Here is a 24,029-nt window from a genome sequence, read left to right as displayed (position 1 = left end):
CCAACCACTGTCATTAATTAACCAAGATCTCACTAGTCTGTAATTCACCTTACTGTAGTGATTTTATAGATTCATCTGTATGTTTTCTTCATTTTCCTTTGAAGTTGTACCAAGAGTTCATAATAAGGTGGAGAGTGTCTAACTTGAATGCATTCACCAAACACCCTGCTTAAAGTAACACCTCGGCCTTATTTCAGAACAAAGGCTTTACCTTCTTCAGCAACACTAATCAACAGTTTCCTATCCCCCAGTAAAGGTGTTGATTTGATGAAAGGTGAACTTTACGCAGGGTGTTTGTACAGGCCATACTGAGAGTTAGACACTCTCCCCCATACAAATCAGTATTACGAACTCTTGATTGTACAGTATAGGTAAACAAAGATAAGTTTCTCTCCCATCTTATTCTAGGATTTCTATTGACAAGGAAAATTCAATTATTTGTATACAGGCTCAAAATTGAGAAAATATAAAGAAAGTGAATTAATATTATACAGTCAGTTTGCTTTTGGATATTTAATGTCTCCAACCACAACAAAAATTCGATGAATCCATGCATCTCATCACTGGTCGTCTGAACATTCTGAAAGTGATACCTCACTCAATCAACCATATATTCTGTTTATTAGACTGAATAAAGTCATGATTACCTAAACAATCACTTAATTAATGTTTTATAATTATCCTATTCCATTTTCCTGGAGGTTCCACTGATAAAATGCAATTTCAGCAATGATAGCAGCTAGCCAAGCTGCAAGTTGATTCAGAAAGCATTCCATTCTGTAAAATAGACCCCATCCAGAATTCAACTCAGTACTCAGGCTGAGATATCTGACAATAGTTCACTACTCTGTTAATGAATCATTGATGTTCACACAATATAGCCTCCTTGAGGTATCTGAATGTTTGCTCCTCACACACTGCACAAAATTCCTTTAGATTCTACCTAGACTGAGTTGATTCAGCTTGTCACCATACTTGTTTCCTTTGTAGTGTAGCTATACACATACTAATTTATGCCGATTAGAAAGGCTGGGCCTCAGACTGTACATTCTAAAGTCAAGTAAGCAAAAATAACTCACATACTAGTAAAAACAAGTCATGCATTAAGTTCCCTACTTGATATATCCGAAGATGAACACACTGAGTCAGCTATTCCCACAATTAGTACTTCGTTACTAATGACAACCAACAAGAACCCACAATCGATCCTTAAATTCGTTTTATCTTTCTTGGGGTACGTTTAATTACCTGCTGGAAGTGCCACTGATAACTTGTACAGCAATGGTAAGCTGCAAGCTTCAATCTGAGAAAGCATTCCGTTCCGCAGTTTAGTCCATCATTCCGTTCCGTTCCGTTCCGTTCCGTAGAATAGACCCCACCGGCTTTTTAACCTATCATTTTTTCTTTACCACAGGAAGAAGAAAAGATGAAGCAGGGTGATTTCTTTGTAGCTGAACTCTCTACGAGGTGATCCTTCTAGCTGATCTCTCTACCGGATGACTTTTTTGTAGCTGAACTCTCTACAGGGTGATTTATTTGTAGCTGAACTCTCTACAAGGTAACTTCTTCTAGCTGATCTTTCTACAGGGCAATTTGTTTGCAGCTGAACTCTCTACATGGTAGTTTCTTTGTAGCTGAACTCTCTACAATGTAACTTCTTCTAGCTGAACTCTCTACAGGGTGACTTGTTTCTAGCTGATCTCTCTATAGGGTGACTTGTTTCTAGCTGAACTATCTACAGGGTGACTTGTTTCTAGCTGAACTCTCTACAGGTGATTTGTTTGCAGCTGAACTCTCTTACATGGTGGTTTCTTTGTAGCTGAACTCTGTACAAGGTGACTTCTTCTAGCTGATCTCTGTACAGGATGACTTGTTTCTAACTGAACTCTCTACAGGGTGATCTGTTCATAGCGGAACTTTCTACTGGGTGATTTGTTTGCAGCTGAACTCTCTACACGATGGTTTCTTTGTAACTGAACTCTCCACAAGGTAACTTCTTCTAACTGATCTCTCTACAAGGCAATTTGTTTGTAGCTGAATTCTCTACAGGGTGACTTGTTTGCAGCTGAACTCTCTACATGATGGTTTCTTTGTAGCTGTACTCTCTATTAGGTACCTTCTTCTAGCTGATCTGACTACAGGGTGACTTGTTTGTAGCTGAATCCCCTACAGAATAAATTGCAATGTATTATAATTAAGTAAATTATAAACGCAGCTGAATGCTTTATTAGGGTGACTGTTTAGAGTATCTCGATCTCGCATTTGCTACACGTAGTTGCCTTTCGAATCAGAACTCAGTGGTTTGTAATCCGATTCTTCTGTACTACTGCAAGGACTTTCTATGATGATCATTCTAGCTACATACTGATTTTCAGCTCGTTTCTCTTAGCGGTTTCCCTGGTAGACACGAAAACTAATAGTTTTTTTTATTCATAAAAATCGATCGCGTAATTTTGACACAGGTTGGGTTTTGTGTCATATCTCCATGGTCTTTATCCCGATTCCTATCAAACCACAAAAACGCACTCCTACGATGGTTGCTCCATCTACATACCAACTTTCAACTGATTTCTCCAAGGGGTTTACCCTGTAGGCGTGACAGACCTTCGGCCTTATTTTACGCAAATAATCGGTCATACCTCCGTGAATGTTCATCGGATTCCTACCAACGTTGTTACGGAGATCCGCCTTAATGAACTCTTTAAGTGTGCCAAATTTCAGCCCAATCCGAGCACGTATTCGTGATTTATGGCGGATTTTGCAAAGTGTGCAAAATGAAGAAGTAGCAGGAAAAAAAAACGAAGAAATTTAAAACGAAATTTTTTTCGCTCGTATCTCGGAAATGGCTGGAGCGATGTTCTTCAAATGTGGTATGTGGACTCCCCTTACTGGCCGGCATTTCTCTAGTAAATTTGGTCCCAATAGGATTAGGGATCACAGAGCTACATAGGTGTGAAAATTGCTTTTTCTTTCTGTTAATATACTCACGGTGTGGCGCACCGGCTTCTTGGGCCGCACAACACACTACCGTGTGTCTTGATCATTATAATAAATTAAACACAGAGGTAGCTATACGTAGCTACATACAATAATACTAATGCAGTTAATCAAACAGTGTGATGGCACTGTATATTAGGGACGACAAAGGTTTGGACATGGCTTGTAATAAAACATCGCTCAAAAACCTGCCTCAATTTTCCCTCAAAATAATATGACAATATTTGTTGAGTTAAATCAAGCTCAAAGTTTCCTTCAGAAGTTCAGATTGACTCTAAATGTTTTTGTTAAGTTGCTATGTGTCAAGTTGCTACAGAATTTTGTAAAAATATTATTCAATGGAATTTCTACTGCCTACCTAATTGATCTGTTCAGTCAAGAGTAGCAGAAATGCTTTGAATTCACTTAAGAAACCATTGATATATTGATAGCCATACAATATTATGTGCCCTATTGTCTTACTTTTATCCTTCTTTACCATCAATCAACCACAATCTGAGAATGTACACACCATTACAATACCAACAAAATGTTGGAAAGCACATGCTCTCAAAATTTAGTTTGTGAGCTGTTTTCCATTGTAGACAAGACACCACTTGTCACCAGGAAATGCACTGCTTGTAGATTGATACCTGTGTGCAAAGCATAATATAATTATTTTATAGTTATAACATGCTTACAAGGGATAAACAGTAATACAATAAATATATAGAACAGCCACAGTAATAGTAATAGCTGTGACTGTTTTACTGTGACTAGTCACAGTAAAACAGTAATAGAACAGTCACCTATTATACAATTGGTACAGTCAGAAAATCTGAGGGTCACGCGCAAGCATATTCACTTCAATAAGACTATTAATGTGTGAATTTCATTGATTACAATGTTTAAATACTGATTACTTGTGAGAATACATTGGCTGATCTTTATTATTAGAGTAATTGACTGCTCTATAAGAGTATTTCGATTTGGCTAATGTCTTGGGTATTTTGAAGAGGAACTTTAGACATTTTTAAGACAGGGGATAGTCAAAACTCTATTTAAGTGGATTTTGATTGTGTATAATATGTGTGCTGGGTGCAGTAGCTAGGCTGCTACTGTCAGAGAAGCCTATATGCAATGTAGCTATTTGGGCAAAACTCAAGGAGCGGTCATCATACATGTAGACTATTTATTTACTATTGAACGGTAGCTGATGCACTTAATGTTCATAAAAATAGCTTTAAATTCAATATAGGTAACTATTTGATTTGCACGAGCTTTACATGTGGCTGAATTTAAGATTGCATGACAGAGGTGACTTTGGAGCTTTGTAATTCACAGCCAATAAGGACTAAGCCAAATATCTGCATATATTTGGAGAGTATAATAGATGCTCTTTCATATCAAGCACAGAAAAACTTGGTCAGCATCAAGCATTATGAGCAGTGACACTCAATCAATAATATATATTTTTGTCCGAGAATTGAGAACATTCGGACAGGTCACTTTTGCAGCTTCTGCAGCCAGATGAAGAAAGCTGCAGGTCTGAAATTTTTCATGCAAGAGTTTATGGCCTAGACCTCTCCAAAGGCATAGCAAGAATAGAAATTTTCTTTGCCGGTGTGTTTAAAGAAAAATCGCGTCCGAGCTGATGGTGGTCAAACATTGGTGGTTTACTCTATTATGGTAAGCATAACTACAAAGAGTGGTATATCAGTTAGGCCACACCAAGCCATACCTTAGTTTCTGGTCACAGCTAAACTACTAAAAGGATGTGGGTGGGTGGATGATCAGGACTTCGGGACTATACTAGACTCAAGCATAGAGAAATATGAAATGCAATGAACCATTATTACAGTATTATTAGCTAGCTAATTCAATTTTAATCAGTTTATCTCTTGTATCATGACTTCAGTAAAAACAAGCATACAGTTCTCGGTACAAAGTACTACTAATGGTTACATTTAAATGTAAAGTATATAAAAGCTCAAGGATCAAAACATACCATACAAAGCACAAGAAAGCCAATGGTACATAATATAACATACTTGTGTACAGACACTTATAACACACACACACACACACACACACACACACGCGCGCGCGCGCACGCACACACACACACACACACACACGCACACACACACACAAGAAATAAGGTAGCTGTACATATGCATTAGCATACAGTCAAACACTAGCATACCATGTTACAAAACAATTATACTGAATGGTGAGTTACTTTTTCATAACAACAGCTTTGTCCTTACAGTCAGTACACTGTGGGTATTGCTTATCGTCAGTGAAAGCTTGTGGCTTGGCACAATATACACATATGGGCTCATATTTTGCACTGTAATACAGAGCCTCAATAGGTTCATGACAGTTCAGATCAAGCACAAAAACAGTGTCGGTCAAGTCAGAAGGTAACTAAAGTTCTTGAATACATTGTAGGTGCACCACATGAAAATGACATTCCCTCTAGGACTGCTTGTAACTTATCACTCTGTATTTTGGTATGCTTAATTTTGGCATAAATAAGCCCCCATATACCACATTCAAACATTCAAGCATTAGGTTTGCATTTTGAACATGTTGCAGTTTCCCATGAAATGGTAATGTTTTCTCTTTTGACACATAAAAGGACAATGTTCTTCAGTTGTATTTTGTCCATAAATGTCGTCATAGGACTTGTAGTGATCCTGGGTCCTGGTCCTGGGTCAGGAAATTGATGGATTTTCTGAATCTAATCTGATAGGCTTACAAATCTGGCAGTCAGCTTTTCCACATTTATTAATTTCAAAGTAGTAGTGCATTCTCAACAGCAGTGGGAGAAAAATTGACTTAATGATGCTTTTTCTGCTATAGCTGACTTTGTCTTAATTGACTGTGGGTCACCACACTCAGTATCAATACATTTTAATTCTTCCCACATCTCTGAAATTTCGTTGTCTGTTGCAGGGGATATACAAGAAACATTTTTCTCCTTCAGTTGTAATCTCTGAAATTTGTCAGAAAGTAAGATCTTAACTGGCTCTACAGAGTCATGTATATCACTCTTAAATCCTTTTCTTTTGTCTCCTGTCTTTCTTAAAGCTCTCATATTTCCAAATTTTGACATTTCCCTTTCAAACAGCTCACTCCCTTCTCTTCTCATCATTCCAATGCACTGTAACCCCAAATTAAGCAGTGACATAACTTTTTCAACAGGGTTGTGCCAACTATGGTAAGGTGGTATCCTAGCTGCAATAAGATAATCTAAATCAAACTTCAGAAAAAGTGCAATCAGAGAAAGCTTTACTGATACATTATATGGTGTTCAGTGAGAAGGGCCACCATCTGTGTAGACACATAATATGGCTTTATCAAAATTAACTTGTACAAGTGTTTTATGTAACTCAGCCATGTGTCTGAGTGGAGAAGAGGGTTGAAAAACACTCTCTTTCAAACATACTGTAACATGACCAGAATACCACGACTCAGATATTTCAGTTGGAATGTCAGCCAACAGTAATACTGAAGGGGTATTAGACACTTCTGAAAAATTGTGATCTCCAATTTCAAATGTCTTCATAGAAGACACCACAACCCAGGAACCATGTTCAGCTGCAGCTTATGGGTACCTGAGCTCTCCAATTTTAATCTTATGCTTATCATCTAAGCAAATAAAAGCAGTAAAGTCTTGAAATTTGATGGCTAGTTCACGTAGGTACTTAAATATTGCAGCTCCATAATGAGCATTACAGTGTTGTTTACATCATTGGTGTTTTTGCACCATAAACTTTACTTTTAAAATTCCTGTGTAATGAATACTACATGAATTTTTTTGATGTTGGCCAAATTTGTAATCTGATCCATTTCAATGAAGGTATTGCTGTGCCTTCAGGAGATTGCTTTTGAACTTCATCACGAAGATCTCGAATCAACATAGCTTGTACCAGATGCACTACATCAGAATGACTCCTGTCATCAACAGCAGTACCAATGGATTCATTTAAACATACTTTGAACAATGCTCCCAAACTACATCATACTTTTTGCAAGCACTTGATGAATTCAATGAACAAAGATCAAACACTGTGTTCAGATCACTTGGCTCCATATCACTTGTTTGAGCCACACAAGTATCAATTTCCCTTTCATAAAGGTTTGAAGTTGAAGAACAATCTCCAGTTAAATCTCTATAAAACTGCCTTAAGAGTGCAGGATGAATTTGCTTGTAATACAGCCATACTTTGACAGAGTGCTTTGTGCATAGCTCTTGTATGATACCGTGGCAATACTATGGCAATAAGGTTTTAACTGTATCTATAACAGGTAAACTTTTCTGAAACACAGTTTCTGTGGAGTTGGTACCTTCAAAAGTCCATACGATTTTTAAATTCCTCATGTCGTTTCCAGGAGAGTATGTTAATAGCACAAAAAGAACATCTAAACCTGCTTTTAATCTCTGAATGTACCTGTAATGGAACTGAACTTCAGTTGGACAAACATTCTCTAATATACAAATGTTTGTACACTTCATCCTGTGACAGAGCCTTACTCAAACTTTTATGACACTGAGGTACCACTTGATTATGTTTAATGATTTCTATACTTACGTAGGTAGTCAGTCAACTTTCACATGGGCACTTCTGAACTATGTGAAAGTTTCATTTTTCGTATTTTGTGACTCAAGGTACTGTAATTTTGATAGCTAAACAAACTTTCAATTAACATCTCTATTTCTTTTTTAAAACTTGCTAACACTGGTTCTTTCCAGTAGAAACTTTGGAAACACGACAGTAGTGATGTTGAGTGATCACAGAGGGTGACAACAGACATGTTTACAAGGGTACATTTTCGATGCTTAGATACTTTTGGAATATTATAGCCAGTAATACTGGTTAAGATCTGTGGTATTGGACAGCCTTGCTTTGCAAAGGTTTGGTGATGGCCATCAATGCACCACAAACACTCAACAAGTACATTTACTAGCTGTATACCATTACTGTTTGCAGCATCTTTACCTTTTCATGAAAGGCAATATTTTTCTAACAAATCTATTACATCATTATATAATTAGTTTTTTTCTTGTCAGTGAATTTTTGTCTAGCTTATCTGGTAATCTAGCACAGCATACTTCTCTTTGAGCAACCATCATGACAATAAATGCTGACACACTACTAGTACTTTTATAATTTGTGCTTTTGGTTTAACCTCATACTCTAAAAATGAATCAAACATATTTATCACCTAACCCAAATCAATATCTAAATCTGTTAAGTCCAGTGCTTCCTTATTCATACCAACATAGGCAGTCTCAACCATCATTGTATCAAGCTCCACTTTTAAATATTGCTGACAAATCACAACAAACAACTCTGCAACTGTGCACTGTGCTTTAAATTTTACTATTCTCCACTTCAGCATAGTCTTATATTCACAGCACAACAGTTAACAGTAGTCATCTCAAGTAATACATATAGCTCTAAAACACATGTGGTAAACTTGTCAACATGTTAACTAACTTGATAAACCAGATAACTGTCACGTTCACTTAAGTGCCTGCAATATTAATAATGCTGTAGTCCTCATAAACTGGAGTTGCAGATTTTACATGCAGGCTGGTGACCAGAAACTAAGGTATGACTTGGTGTGGCCTTAGATATCACAGTTTGCCATGGGTATACATATACCACAGTTTGCCATAGTATATCATTGTATACTGCAGCGCAGTGCTTTTGATCTCAACCACATTTGTGGTATAAATATATATATGTAATCCAAAACAGCCAAGCTGTAAAAAAAGAGTGCAGCCCCCAAAAAGGTTATGGTGAAAAAAGATGTGATATCCAAGGTGGTGGTCAAGAAATGGCTGTGATGGTAGATTAATGGTAAAATTTTTAATAACGACAATTCAGGTGAATTTGTGCCGCTTGATATCACTTCTTTGTGTATTTGTATACCCCAAAGCCGGTCTATGGCCGGCTTTGGGGCTTTTTAACCTATCTTTTTTCTGTACTACAGGAAAAAGAAAAAGATTTAATCATAATCATAATCAAGATTTAAAGCAGATTTTTAATACTTTAACTATTTTTGATTTTATCAGTAATATACAAATTACATATATTTATTACATGCCGATTATTTCCTACAGGATAACTTGTTTGCAGCTAAACTCTCTGCTGAGTGACTTGAAATGTAGCTGACCTCTCTACAGGGTGATTTGTAATGTACGTAGTTGGACACTCTACAGGGTGACTTGATCAAACTGATCTCTCTACAGGGTGCCTTGTTTCCAGCTGATCTCTTTACAGAGTGATTTTTTTTACTATATAGCTGATTTCTCTACAGCATGATTTTTTTCTAGCTCATTATTCTACAGGGTGATTTGTTTCTAGCTGAACTGTCTACTAGTAGAGTGGCATAGGGCGATAGTTGTGCAATTTTTGGTACAATGATGAAACTTTCCATATAAGTTGTACTCCTTGTGAGATAATTTTTTGGATATAGATTCATCTCATATTTGACTTTTGGTGACCTTTACAGCCATTTTTGTATTGAAAATTCATCATTTTTGTCTTTATCTCCCTGAGGCATCATTTTGCACAGTTTTAAATTTAAAGGTGCTGCTAAAACAAACACTTGGCTTTTATTTAAAGTCAATAGGTGATTGCATTTCAAAGTTGTGATCATTTACATTAAACATGAAATTCTATGAATCACTTGCCCATTAGTAATTTACACCCCAAGGGGCAAAGAATTTTATGACTTACAAATATGATCATAACTTTGTAGTGGAATGAGATACAAACTTCAAGCAAAAGTCAATAATATTATACTTCTTAGATAACACCTTTAATTTGATACCATGTTTTAACAGTGTAACATAAAGCCTCAGGGAGATAAAGACAAAAATGGTTAATTTTCAGTGAAAAAATGGCTCTAAAGGCCACCAAAGGTCAAATCTGTGATGGCTCTATATCAAAAAACATTTGTCACAGGGAGTACAATTTGTGTGGACAGTTTCATAATTGTATCACAAAGTGCATGAAATGCCTAATTTTTGGTGCTATGCCGCTCTACTATACAGGGTGACTTGATTCTATCTGATCCTTCTACAGGGTGACTTGTTTCTAACTTATCCTTCTTCATGGTGATTTGTTTCAAGTTGGTCTTTCTTCGTATAGGGCGATTTGACATGTAGCCAATCTTGCTACAGGGTGATTTGTTTCTAGCAACTGGTCTCTCTACAGGGTGACTGGTAGCTGATTTCTATACAGGGTTACTCTTTTTTGGCTGAGAGATTTGTTTGTAGCTACACTCTCTACAGGACCGGGAGACTTGAAATGTAGTAGGAATCTGTAGTAGGATTTTATCAAGCTGATCTCTCCACAAGGTGCCTTGTTTCCAGCTGATTTCTCTACAGAGTGATTTTTTCTCTCTACAACAAGATTTTTTTCTAGCTGATCTTTCTACAGGGTAACAGTTTCAAGCTGATCTCTCTACAGGGTGACTTGTTAGTAGCTGAAATCTCTACTGTGTGACTTGCTTGTAGATGACTCTCTGGATGATGATTTGTTTTTACAGTATATAACTGAACTCTATATGGGGTGGTCTGTTTGTAGCTGAACTCTCTGACTTGTTTGTACTGCAGCTGAATTCTCTACCAAATTACTAGCTTGTGTATAGGTGAAGGGTGACTTGTTTGTAGCTGAATTCTCTACTGTATAGGTGGCTGAACTATTTACAGGATGACTTGTTTGTAGCTGAACTCTCTACAGGTGACTTTTTGTAGCTGGACTCCCTACTGAAGGACTTGTTTGTGGTTGAACTCTCTACACAGGTAACTTGGTTGTAGCTGAACTCTCTAGAGGGGATTTGTTTGTAGCTGAACACCATACAGGGTGACTTATTTGTAGCTGAATCTATACAGCATGAAGCTTTGTAGCTCAGCTCTCTACTGTATGACTTGTTTGTAGCCAAACTCTCCACAGGTAGCCTGTTTGTAGTAGAATTCTCTAATAGGCATGAGGCTATTATGCTCCAAAAATTGAGCATTATGCTTTTGAGCAGTGCTCAAAAAATCACCTATTATGCTTTTGAGAATTGCCCATTATTCCCAAAATTATGCCACCATAATTGGTTGATAATGCCAGTTTATTGCTGTATCAGACCATTTTCATTGATGTTTTGATTTTTAAGTTCCAAATATTCTTGAATTCTTTAGCTGGCTGTTGTATTAGAGTATTTCATTTCAATGTAGCTGCTTTATTAGAGTAAATAATATTCAGTGACTGCTCTATTAGAACTTCTGACTGCTCTATTAGAGTATCTCGATCTTTTTTAACGAAATTGTACAATCTGCATATTTTCCTACTGTTAAAGCTTTATAATCACCTGAAAATGCTAGCATAATTTTTGATTCCAACACATATCTATTATGCCCAAAATTACATCAGCATAATCCTAGTCTCTAATGGGTAACTTGCTTGTAACTGAATTCTCTACAAGATGGCCTGTTTGCAACTGAACATGTGTTTGTTTGTAGCTGAACTCTCTACAGGTAACTTCTATATAGCTGAATTCTCTAAAGGGTGACTTGCTTGTAGCTGAATTCTGTACAGGACACTGCTTGAAGGTTCTTAGTTTACTAATTTGTTAAGATGCCTTACTGTAGTTATACTCATAGTAAAGTGTCAGTAAACTTAAGTATATGGAACATAATTATTTTACTAAGTTTTAAACTCTCAGTAAAACATTAGTGAATGCAGGTTTACTGAAAAACTACTAAAATAACAAACAATTAACTGTTCCATATACTGGGGATATACCACTGTAGTAAACTAAGATACTTCAAGCAGTGGAATGGCCTGTTGCAACTGAACTTGTGTTTGTTTGCAGCTGAACTCACTACAGGTAACTTCTGTGTAGCTGAATTCTCTACTGGGTGACTTTCTTGTGGCTGAACTCTCTACAGGATGGCTTAATTGCAGCTGAACTCTCCACAGGGTGATTGTTTATAGTTGAACACTCTACAATTAACTCATTTCTAGCTGAACTGTCTACCAATCTACAGGGTGGCTTATTTGTAGCTAAACTCTGCATAGGTTGATTTGTTTGTAGCAGAATGTTGTACAAGATAATTTGTTTGTAGCTGAATTCTCCACAGGGTGATTTGCTTATAGTTCGACTCTCTACTGGGTGATTTGTTTGTTGCTGAATTCTCTAATGGGTAACTAGCTTGTAGCTGAACTCTCTCTACCTGGTGATTTATTTGTAGCTGAACTCTCTACTGGTGAATTGTTTGTAGCTGAATTTTCTAACATATAACTAGCTTGTAGCTGAACTTTGCAGGGTGAATTATTTGTAGCTGAAGAGGTGATTTGTTTTCAGCTGAACTCTCCAGAGGGTGATTTGTTTGTAAGTGAGCTCTCTACTGGGTGACCTGTTTGCTGGTGAACTCTCTACTGGGTGACCTGAACTATTTACAGGTGACTTGTTTCTAGCTGAATTCTTTACCAAATGACTTGTTTCTAGCTGAATTCTCTACCGAGTGACTAGCTTGTAACTGACCTCACTTTTTTGTAGCTGAACTCTCTACTGGGTGACCTGGTAGGTGAACTCTACAGGTGACTTCTTTTTGGCTGATCTCTTTACAGGGTGGCTTGTTTGTAACTGAACTCTCCACAGGTTAATTTGTTTGCAGCTGAATTCTCTACAGAGTTACTTGTTTGTAGCTGAGCTCTCTACTGTGTGACTTGTTTCTTTGTAGCTGAACTCTCCCTACTGGGAGACCTATTTGTAGCTTAACTCTCTATAAGTTACTAGTTTCTAGCTGATCTCTGTATTATATGGTGGCTTTTTGTATGTTGCTGAACTCTCCAAAGGATAACTTTTTGCTACTGAACTCTCTACTGGGGTGCCTGTTTGTAGCTGAACTCTCTACAGTCTATTTGTTTCTAGTTGATGTCTCTATATAGGGTGGCTTTTTGTAGCTGAATACTACACAGGCGATTTGTTTGTAGCTGAGCTCTCTACTGGGTAACTTTTTCTGCAGCTGAACTCTTATAGGTACTTGTTTTATCTGAACTCTCTACTGGGTGACTTGTTACATAGCTGAACTCTCTAAACAGTGACTTGTTACGTAGCTGAACGCGCTAAGTACTAACGATGCTAAATGCTCTAATGGGGTGACCGTCCTATTAGAGTATCTCGATCTAGCTTTTGCTACAAGTAATTTGCAAAGGGGGGGGGGGGCAACTGGGGAATTTTCACCCAGGCCCCAGCCTGAAAGGGACCCCAGGAGTCCCCATGAAGGGACCCTTGAATACCTGTTTAAAAGATCGATATACTCTAATAGAGCAGTCAGATCTAAATACTCTAATAGAGCAGGCACAGTATTCTTCAGAGAAGCAGTGTAGCAAGCTTATAAATAAGGAGATATGGTTGGTGAGGGGTAGCTATTGTCATTGTCAGCATGTAATGACCTTTCTTTTTTTTTTGGTCTTCAACTTACAGCATGGGTGAAATTGTGATTCAGAATGGAAACCTCCTTGCCCTTAGGACACCACTTTAACTCTTTGCCCTGGGCCCCTTAATTTCTCTGGGCAGCCCTGCTGGTTTGTAATCTGGTTCTTCAGTACTACTGCAAAGACTTTCTACGACAATTATTCCAGCTACATACCGATTTTCAACTTATTGCTCCAAGCAGTTTGCCTGGTAAACATGAAAAGAAATAGTTTTTTCATTCATGAAATTTGATCGTGTAATTGTGACACAGGTTGGATTGTGTGTGTCGATGGTCTTTATCTGGATTCCTAAAAACCACAAAAAGGCACTGCTACAATGGTTACTCCATCTAAATCGTAATTTTCAACTCATTCCTCTAAGGAGTTTACCCTGTGGGCGTGACAGAAGTTCAACCTTATTCTACGCAAATAATTAGTCATAACTCAGTGAATCTTCACCAGATTCCTACCAAACTTGGTACTGAGATGAGCCCTTTAAGTATATCAAATTTCAGCTTGATCTGAGTACGCATTTGTATTTTATGGCAGATTTTGTAAAGTGTGCGAAAAGAAGAAGTACACTGTAGAAGATGAAGAAAAATGAAGAAAAAACCCAAACTTTGGCCGTTTGTTTCTCAGAAATGGCTGCAGTGATTTTCTTCAAATTTGGAATGTAGACTTCCCTACCTAGTCGGCACTTCTGTTGCAAATTTAGTAGCAATTGGATAAGCGATTACGGAGCTACAAAGGTATGAAAATCACATATTCTTTCTTCATTTTAATATACTCACAGTGTGGTGCGCCAGCTTCTTGGGCCACACGACATACTGCCATGTGACTTTATCCAATCAAATTAGGGATCACAGAGCTACATAGGTGTGAAAGTTGCGTTTTCTTTCTTCCTGTTAATATACTCATGGTGTGGCACACCAGTTTCTTGGGCCACTACTGTGTGTCTTAAATATATATATATATATATATATATATATATATATATATATATATATATATATAAGAAGCTTCTGGAAACCAGTGTGAACCACCAAAGTCTGGATCTGCACCTGGTAATTATTCTGAAACATTCTCCAAAACTTATTTCTGTCAATAGGCCTAGGAGAACCTATGCAGTCATTCCAGAGCCTTCCATTTGCTGTGAAAGCATCTTGCTATCAAGATGACCAGTCTTAGAGTACACATCAGAGGCCATGGTATGGTCATTACACTTACTCACTTTGGTAGATGTTGATAAACCAGAAATGGTACAAAACAATCAGGAAGATTTGTACTAAATCAGAAAGACAGATATGTTACAGTCAATTTAATTTCACCTGAGCCCCTGCAATATACGTGATACAGTTATCAACATATGTTTAATCCAGATGGTTTTGTACTGGAACAAGCATGTTTTCATGCTGTAATCATGCTTGCATTGCTGAATTATCTACACTAAATGTATGGGTTACTTTTAAAGCTAATTTTAAAGGGCTTCACAACACCACTTATTTATTTAGTCCCAGCTTTGTAGGTGGCATGTTTCATGCATGTGGAGCAATATAATAACAGCCTGTGATTTGTCACCAGCATTCTTCAGCATAAAATTAGTTCTAGCGGCTATACTAAAATTATTTTTACAGTATATATGCCTACACACTACAGGTATAGCCAAAAGGTGTAAAACATAACATTTTTGATATACATTTGCATAATATAATTATATACAAGTATTATTAATTTAATTTAAACATGAAGTAAGGATCTATGCAATAAAAGTAGTGAAACAAGAGATGAATGATGCATGGTATTACATAGCTTGGTGGGAAATCCCTACTTTGGCATTGCACAAAATAATTTTTATAGCTAAAGTTTGTTATTGTCACGTAGAATGGTGGCTGTGCACTGCTTTGTTTGGCCTCTAACCTTGTGAGTGTGGTCAGGTAGTGAGTCAGTGAAACTAAAATTCTAATTTTGGTGATTTCTTTAAATCCTATATTCTGCCACCTGTAAATGCTTTGTTATAATTAATGTTGTATTATACATTACATGGACTAGTACTGTTTAGTAAAGGTGATTTTTGTTGCATAAGATGTCTCTAGGATGATTTTCAAAAGTGGTATTTTTGGCGGTGCACAATTTTTTGGAGTGATCCCTACTTTAACGGTACTACCGTACCATTTTGATTAAAAAAAATATATGCAATAGTTATACCACAGTACTTTACCTGATATATACGCACTTGTCCAAGTTTGGTTTTACTTTTACTAATACAGTAGTTTTAAGAAACTTGTGTTAATCAATTATAAAAGTAAAAAAACAAACTACTGTTGATGTATTACCCACAATCACACCTTGTTTGGAAAAGTTCAATCCCACAAAAACCATTTGCTTGACTTCCTGTGACCCTATTTTGGAAAACCATACATTTTGGCACATTGGTTAATTTCTTTTTTATAGCTACAATAAAGCATTGAGTGGTTATCTACAGTATCTTGTGTGAACATTTTGTGAAGATACAATGAAGTATTCCAAAGATATGGCTGATTTACTGTCTAATACATAACAAAATAACCTTTCAATATCAGTTTATAGAACTGTATAATTATTGATCAGGTGTGACAAATTGATGACAAATCACTTTGTTGACAAAGATTTCAATCCAAAATGGCTGAAAAGAGATCCTTGAGAGTTTATTCATGTGTTCTTGGTTCTTTTCCTAAGTTAAATCACTTGTATTATACTAGTCTAAAGACAAGAAAATATTGGGAATGAACAAATCACCCAATTTGGAAGTTAATTGGTGGCCCACACATTGAGAAAGTACTACATGGTCTGATGTAATTGAGTATATCTCCTAGAATAAAAAAGCTATGGGTGTGACATTTTACAGCAAGAAGGCTTAATAGTAGCTTTATCAAAATGTACAAAAAAATCTATTTAAAAAAATCTCTGAAATTTTCGATTGAGAATTCCTTCAAATTTTGCTTGAGCCCAAATGTATGGTTTTCCAAAATATGGTCACGTATATGAGAAGAGAGATAACAGTATATCATCAAAGAAATCTAATGTTTTCTGGATATATGAGCACTACTATTAGGTGTGCAATGTCTCGAGTTAACGAAATATATGCACTGCCTAAATACGTGCTTGTACCAGTGTGTATATTTCAATACGGCAGTGCATATATCTTGTTAACATTTTGAGCCAGTGCTGTATTATGTGATATACTGTATGCACTGACTTTCCTTTGATCTGTTGATCTGAGGTATACAAATTGTAAGAAGCTTGTATGTACCACTATAGGATGCCATCGTAGTGAACTTTGTGATGACACCAGCATGGCTATCCGAGCTAGTAGTGCTTCTGAATGCTGCAATCTGGGAGGGCAGTCATTCAATGATGGCATCGATTGTATTTCAGCATGTGGATTGATTGGTGAGTGAACTGTCTACCATGTTGACTTCTTTTGTACATGGCCAATGTTCTCGTGTTAAACTACTGTAAGAGCAAGAATAAAGTTCACTAGTTTTACACTCTTGAATAGCTTTCACATAATGAGTGGGTTGCAAAAAGGTATACACAAAAACTGGCTCATTCTTATAATTGCATTTCATTGTCTGAATTATTCTAGAAATAAGCTACTGTAACAGTGTTTGGCTAAATAATTGAAAAACTTAATCAGTGCAAGGAATCATTTGTTACATGTATATCACTTTGATTGCTGGTGCATAAACTGTGTAAGGTACGTTTTTGCAAGTCTGGTCATGACTGTGGCTGGAGTTGCAAAATGGAGTCTTCCGCACATCCAATTGTATGAACTCGGAAGATCATAACTCAGTGCTCAACAACCATTATTTTATTACACTGACAACTTTTCCATCCTCTAAGCAATATTGGTGCCCACTACTGACTATAGTTCAAGTCAATAGCCTTTTCCAAACCAAAGTTAGGAGTTATCAAAGTTGGTAAATGGGATGTGTATGTACGACTTCTTTTCACAAAATCCAGTCACAATTACATATGTTGTGCATGTCAGCCGATGATTAAGTAAAAATGGTATTGCACATGTCAAATGGTAGAAAAAATGATGAACATGTTTTATCTTGCGGTTGAATTTTTGTTGTTTGTTGACTCACTATACATAAATGTAAGATTGGGTACTCTAATAGAGGTCACATACAATACTGCAATACAACAGTCAGGAAATAGTGACTATATGTACTATAAGAAAACAACCAGCACTTGAGTATTATCCCAATAATTGTGACCGGAATCAGATCTGCAAAAGGGATCTTATAGTGTTTCCAACTGCATGTAGTGGACAGCCCATATAATTATTTTGTGGATATTGTAGCAAATTTGGTAACAGTATACCCCTAGTGCTGAAGATAAACACAAGAGGAGGCATGGTTAGTCAAAGTTAAAAGTTTGCATGCAAATACGATTGGATCCCTTTTCACAGACCTGGTCACAATTTTCACAACAAGCTTGTTGTTGGTACATTGCTCATATAATATATGTGTATATAATGTGTTATTTAAATGGCTCAAGCCCGCTCTGCTACCAAAGTCATACGAATTATTAAGAGGTAAGTTAGCCTGCTACATATACAAGAATTTAAACAACTTAGGAATATGTTCAACTTCTTAGCCCATCTTAGTGTATAGATGAAGCAGAAACTGTAATTATTAACTAAACAGAAGCGCTGAATCAACAGAAACACTGTAAAATTCAATATTCTAGTTTGATATGTTGCAAATCAGTGTGCAAACATTTTACAAAGGAAACTCATCCTTAGTGCAAAATCAACATACATACCAATTTCAGGTAAAAACTAACTATATAGAGAGTGCGAAACATCATAAACATCCAAAAACAATGGACTTTCATAACTTTAGTTAATTTAGAACAAGTGTTCTGTACACATTGTTTTCATATTGTGTCATTTTTACACAAAAATTCTGCTTTGTATGCTTTATTGGATTAATATTTTTTGCAAATTTGCAGTGTATATACATCTAAAATTTTCGCTGTAACTGAACTTTAAATTCTAACATTAACAGGACTATATAAACCAAAAACTAGACTACCCATAAAATGCCACCCACACAATTACAAATCTATTAGTATCATAGAGCCATTCCATATTTGAAGCAACCAAAAGTGTATTACCCTTTGAGTATACATCATAGTCCTAAGAGTATAATTATTTTGGAAAACTTGCCCTAAAATTTGACCTAGGAGTTTATGATGCTTTGTGCTATACTCAATCCACATGACTCAAGACTGGTGTAAGCACTATGTTTAATATAGCAGTAGCCTTAACAGGTTTTGCTGGTTGAAATTTACAGATCGATTCACTCCAATAACTAAAAATACTCTACTAAAACAGTCATCACATACCATAACTTATGTTGCCAATTTCTGTCTGAAGACACTGTCAAATGTTGCAAGTTTGGCTATTCTTCCAGATCCTCTAGAAAATCATGCTTTGAAAGCAAGTGTTTTACACTTATAATTCTGATTCCAGCCATTATTATATCTTGAAACATTTCAGAGATATGGCCAATTTACTGTCTAATACATTACAAACTAACTTCTTATAATACTGCGTTGAGTTCTGTGAGTGATTAAGTGTCAAAATGGTGACAAATCACTTTGTTGACAAATATTTCCATTCCCACCATCTAATACATATAGAAGAGGTTTCTGATGGTTCAATGAAGCACTCTTGGACCTTTTCTTCAATTTAATAACTTATGTTATTGCTGAACTCTTAGTTTTATCCATTCCATAACCAACCAATTTGTAAGTTAATTGCTGTCCCATGAATGTAAAAATTGCTACATGTTCTGATATAATCATGTATATCTCCTAGGAAAAGAAGCGCTGAATTTGTAACTTCACAGCAAGAAAGTTTAATAGTTACTTTATCCAAATGTGTAAAAAAATGAATTTAGAAACAAAATTGTTCAAACTTTCAAATGAGTTTCCTGCAGCTTTTGCATGCGCAAAAAGGGTGGTGTTCACAAATTGGGTTACCATTTACAACACATATCAGCCATTCCACCTTTTTTGCTACTTAAAGAAAATTTTGTCACTTAAAGTCAGAAAGACAGAACTGTCATGGCTACTACTACTACTGAACTTAGCTATTGGGTTAGGAAGTGTTTCTGATGGTGATGAAACAATATAATCAGATTCCCAGCACATTATTTTTTAAATTATTCAACATGATTATGTTACTATGAGTAGCACACAAAGGACGAGGCCACCAGACCATTTCAAAACTATTATATATATATATATATATATATACACTGTTTAGAAAATAATCACATTATGTACATAGAGTAGTAGTGAATGTGTATTATAGTATTCCTTACAACATTGTCATGTTCAAAGTTAGCAATAGAGGGGAAGTTTTGTAGTTCATCTTTACTTGTACAACCTGTAAAGCATTAATAAATAAATAAATAAACCTGTTCACAAGGTTTCCTTGAGTTTTAACAAAGAATGTAATTCACATGAGGCTCCATAAGTTAATCACCATGTAAGGCTGCAATCGAATGATGTACATCTTGTATAGAAAGTGACGAGGAATTATTATTAATTTTCAGTTTTATCTATTTTGCTATTCAGTACCAACTATGGGCAAACACAGATTAATATTTATTAGTAACCCAACAATATCTTTATACCATAGGCGGCGGAAAGGGGGGGGGGGGGGGGGGGTTGGGGGCTAAAGCCCCCCCCCCCCCCCTCGGTCTGCTAATGGGGGGGCTAACCTCAGAATGATACCATGCCGAAGTTATCCTTCTTGGAGTGGGGCTGAAGACCGCGATAAAGATCGAGATACTCTAATAGAGCAGTCACTCTAATAAAGCAGTCACAGTATTGTAGCGAGCTATGTAAGGATTTTTATGTAGTTTATCAGCTACGAATGCGTAGCTGGTGAGGTTGGCAGCTATTGTCAGCTGGTTGTGACCTTTTTTTTTTTTCTTTTTTTTTGGTCTCGCCATACCAAACCAGAGAATAAGTCTGGATCAGCCCAGCCCCCTCCCATATCAACTACTTCCTCCGCCCCTGCTTTATACATCTAAAACTTGAGGTCCACAGGACTGAGGGCTAAGTGTGTAGTCCTGAGCAGTTGTGAGTAAAGTGCTATAACACTTAAAGCCAGGAGCGGCGGAGAACGGGGAGGGGGGGGGGGGCGCCCCTGTTAAAAACATGGAGGGCTAGCTAAATTTATCTATAGCTACCCTAGTTCAATAGCATCAATAATTTGAGATGCTTTAATGGAGCATTCAAGGTCAATATACTTTAATAGAGCAGTCACATTATTAATCCATACAAAGTATTCTTTTACAAGTAGTTTGAGTACATTGTATAGTGCTGTAAAGTGGGCTAAGTGGTATGTGTACATACTCTTATTGTAAGTGTTTCTCAACAGAGGGAGATCCACATTTCACTGTGCCACTGTTATCTGCAGAAGTACTCTGTTACTCAATTCAAGGATATTCTGGGTTGGCATTCAATTTGGTCTATAATGAAAACTTTGTCATAAATGCTTTGTTTGTGGATACTGAAGGTGATACCAGTGAAGCTACTTGGATAGGGAAATTAGCAGTCATTCCAAAAAATGTGAATCAATCTAATGCTATAGTCTTTGACTCTGTTAATCAGGAAGTAGTTGTAGTTGGTCAAGGAAGCTTCAAGGCTGCAATGGTCAAAGAAGTAGTTTTCACTGAACATGGCACTGCAAAATTTACCAACACAGTTCAAAAACAACATGGAAATCCTATCCTACATGTAATGTACAGCAAGCCACGTGCCAAATTCGATGTCACATTCCACAAGAATCACCTAAATGTGGATTGGAATATTGATTATGATGAGCTCCATGGCTCACATGGACTAATGGGTATGATATTAGTACAGTGCTCCCTCTATTATCCGAACTCATTGGACCCTGAAGATGTTCAGATAATTGAAAAGTTCAGATAATAGAATCCCATTCATTAATATCAAGTCGTGTACAAATACTCTAATAGAACACACATTTGAGGCAAAATACTCTAATAGAACAGTCACCTCCATAGTTCAGATAACTGAAAATTCGGATAATCAATGGCCAAATAATCAAGGGACTACTGTATCATTGTTCTCAAATTAAGTGACTGAAATTAATATAATAATGGTGAATAGAAAATGTGACTGGGCTTGCGAAAATAGGGCATGTGAACACATGATTTTTGCCTACATTTGCTAACTTTCATTACTCATAGCTTTTTGTACCATTATGCTATGGAACTGCAATTTTTACAACTTAGTTAGCATTTAATTGGCTTTATGATGCAAGTTACAGAATGCAAATATTCTTTTCCGGTACTGAGATATGACCTGTAAAATGATGAGTAGTTTGTGCCCACATGGCCTGTTTCCGCAGGCCCAGTCACAAATGCTATATGCATGCATAAATGTCAACCCTACAGTATATACATATATATATATATAAATCTCTGTTTTGTAACTACAATGTTTACATTATGTCAACCTTTACATTAGCAAAAATAAGGTAGCAGGATACCCAAGACTACAGAAAGCATCATTTGTACAAAATTGTTTTCAGATTACATGCTGTAATTATGTTGTAGTATGTATCATTGACTTTCTGTCCAATGATATAAATTAAAATATTGCAAAAGAAACATGAGTTCTTTTGGAAATTTTTAGACAATAATTATTATGACTTAATTGTTTGAAAATTGTTATGATTTGAAAATTGTTAATTGTGAATTTAAGGGCTGACAAAAGAACGTGCAATTAAATTGTTTGGTTTTTGTAGAGTGGCTAAATACATACATGAATATAATTATACTTAAATAAACTGTAATTACAAGCACTTTCACTACATACACAGATTACTTTGTTTGTCTGTGTGCAAGAGATTTACTAAGTAGTCTGCTTGTCCAAATTATCACAGATTGTTAGACGGTCCTGATTTTTGGTGACAAAGCTAGCTTATCACCATTAGCAAAGCCATGCTTGTGCTTGCAGGTATACTAAAGTATAAGATGAGTATAATACAGGATTTATATTAAGGCTTATTTGTATTCAATAAGCCACTGGAAATACCATATTATATCCCACCTTTTTCACAGTGTAAGTAGTCTGCTTGTCCTAATTATTACAGCTTGTTAGACAGTCCTGGTTTTTGGTGACAAAACTTATCGCCATTAGCAAAGCTACTGTTGTGCTTGCAGATGTGCCAATTTCTAAAGGTGCTATATTATCCTGTACTATTTTTTCTACCTTGATACTGTCCACACTCTATAAAATTATTTTCCTCACCTGCAGCTAAGCTGACATGCAAACTATAAAACCTGCCTTAATTACATAAAAGTTTTTTTTTCCAAAGTTGTTCGTTACTGTATGCTGTATTTCATGACCTTAATAAACTTGCTTATGTTGACCAGCTATACTTTTGAATTAATCTGTGCTGTAGGTCAATTTATGAAGAAAAGTATTGATATTGACATAAAGAAGGAGATGCTGATTTATTCAGATGGCCGTGATCCAGTGCCAGTTACTAGAGATTCTGCTATGACTGGCAAGTGGTGTTGGAAAGCTGCCAACTTTGGTAACCAAGGAGAGGGCTTAATTGAGGGTGACATACTGGATTATGTGTTGCCTAATATTCTTGGTATACCACATAACCTCAAGAAGTTCATCTAACACATGAACACCTGCCTAAAATGGACTGGAATGGAATGCATATCTGCAAACTTTTAGGCATACACCGGCATTTAAAGTTTTGTCTTTCGTTTGTTTTGCATATTAGGATAGTTACACTAGTTTGTACTTTTATAAATGTTTTGGTTTGCAGATAAAATTTAAAAATTCAAACTATGCATGTTGAATTGTCTATAGTCAGTGACAGATTGGTTCAGGTTAACAAATTAAAGCAGGATAGAATAGTTAACAAAATAATCAATCTTTTCATGTAGACATTAGCTAGGTGCTTTGCATTGCTGGAGAAATTAAATCAAATTTTGCAATCACTCAGTGATTTGGTAATAAATTAGCCCAAGCACAAAAGTGACTAAGGTAGTTTGATACCCTAACATTATCTACTAGTATAAAAGTAATTTTAAAAATTAAAAGTAGCTAAAGAAACAAGAGTCACACAAGCCAGCATGTTAAACACACAGAGATCTCTATTTGGACTCAAGTTTCTCCACAAATCAGGGGCAGATAAGTGCTGAGAATGCTTCTGTATAAAAGTAATGTTTATTGGAGTCCAAATAGAGATCTCTGTGTGTTTCTCTATTCCCATGTTTTAATTTTTTAAATTACTTTTATACTAGTTTATTTACTTTTAATAAATCTATTATTAAATTATGGATAGCTAACATGATAATAAGAAGTACTGGTGGTGCTTGATATTACACAGTACTAAACATGTATATCAAAGTCAGTCATTTACAGTAGCTGTTAAGTATATAATCAGTGAATAAATTACTACTAGGTGTGCCAAAGAGTTTGCTCACGGCAATTAATTAT

General features: G+C 36.2%; 1 protein-coding gene across 2 annotated transcripts in view; it reads left to right on the top strand.

Moving 5' to 3' along the window:
- LOC136247030 (uncharacterized) overlaps positions 1 to 23,346 on the top strand; it is a 69,953-nt gene extending 46,607 nt beyond the window's left edge. For both annotated transcript variants that reach the window (XM_066038622.1, XM_066038623.1), the window contains exons 4-6: positions 16,767 to 16,898; positions 20,917 to 21,387; positions 22,972 to 23,346. In XM_066038622.1, coding sequence (XP_065894694.1) covers positions 16,767 to 16,898; positions 20,917 to 21,387; positions 22,972 to 23,201 — 833 coding nt within the window. In that variant the 3' untranslated portion in view covers positions 23,202 to 23,346. The remainder of the gene's footprint in view (positions 1 to 16,766; positions 16,899 to 20,916; positions 21,388 to 22,971) is intronic.
- Positions 23,347 to 24,029: the final 683 nt, after the last annotated feature.

This window comes from Dysidea avara, chromosome 2 (genome assembly GCF_963678975.1).
Source record: "Dysidea avara chromosome 2, odDysAvar1.4, whole genome shotgun sequence".
NCBI lineage: Eukaryota > Metazoa > Porifera > Demospongiae > Dictyoceratida > Dysideidae > Dysidea > Dysidea avara.
The sequence above is the reverse complement of the archived record's forward strand: the minus strand, read 5'-3'. Positions and strand labels throughout refer to the sequence as shown.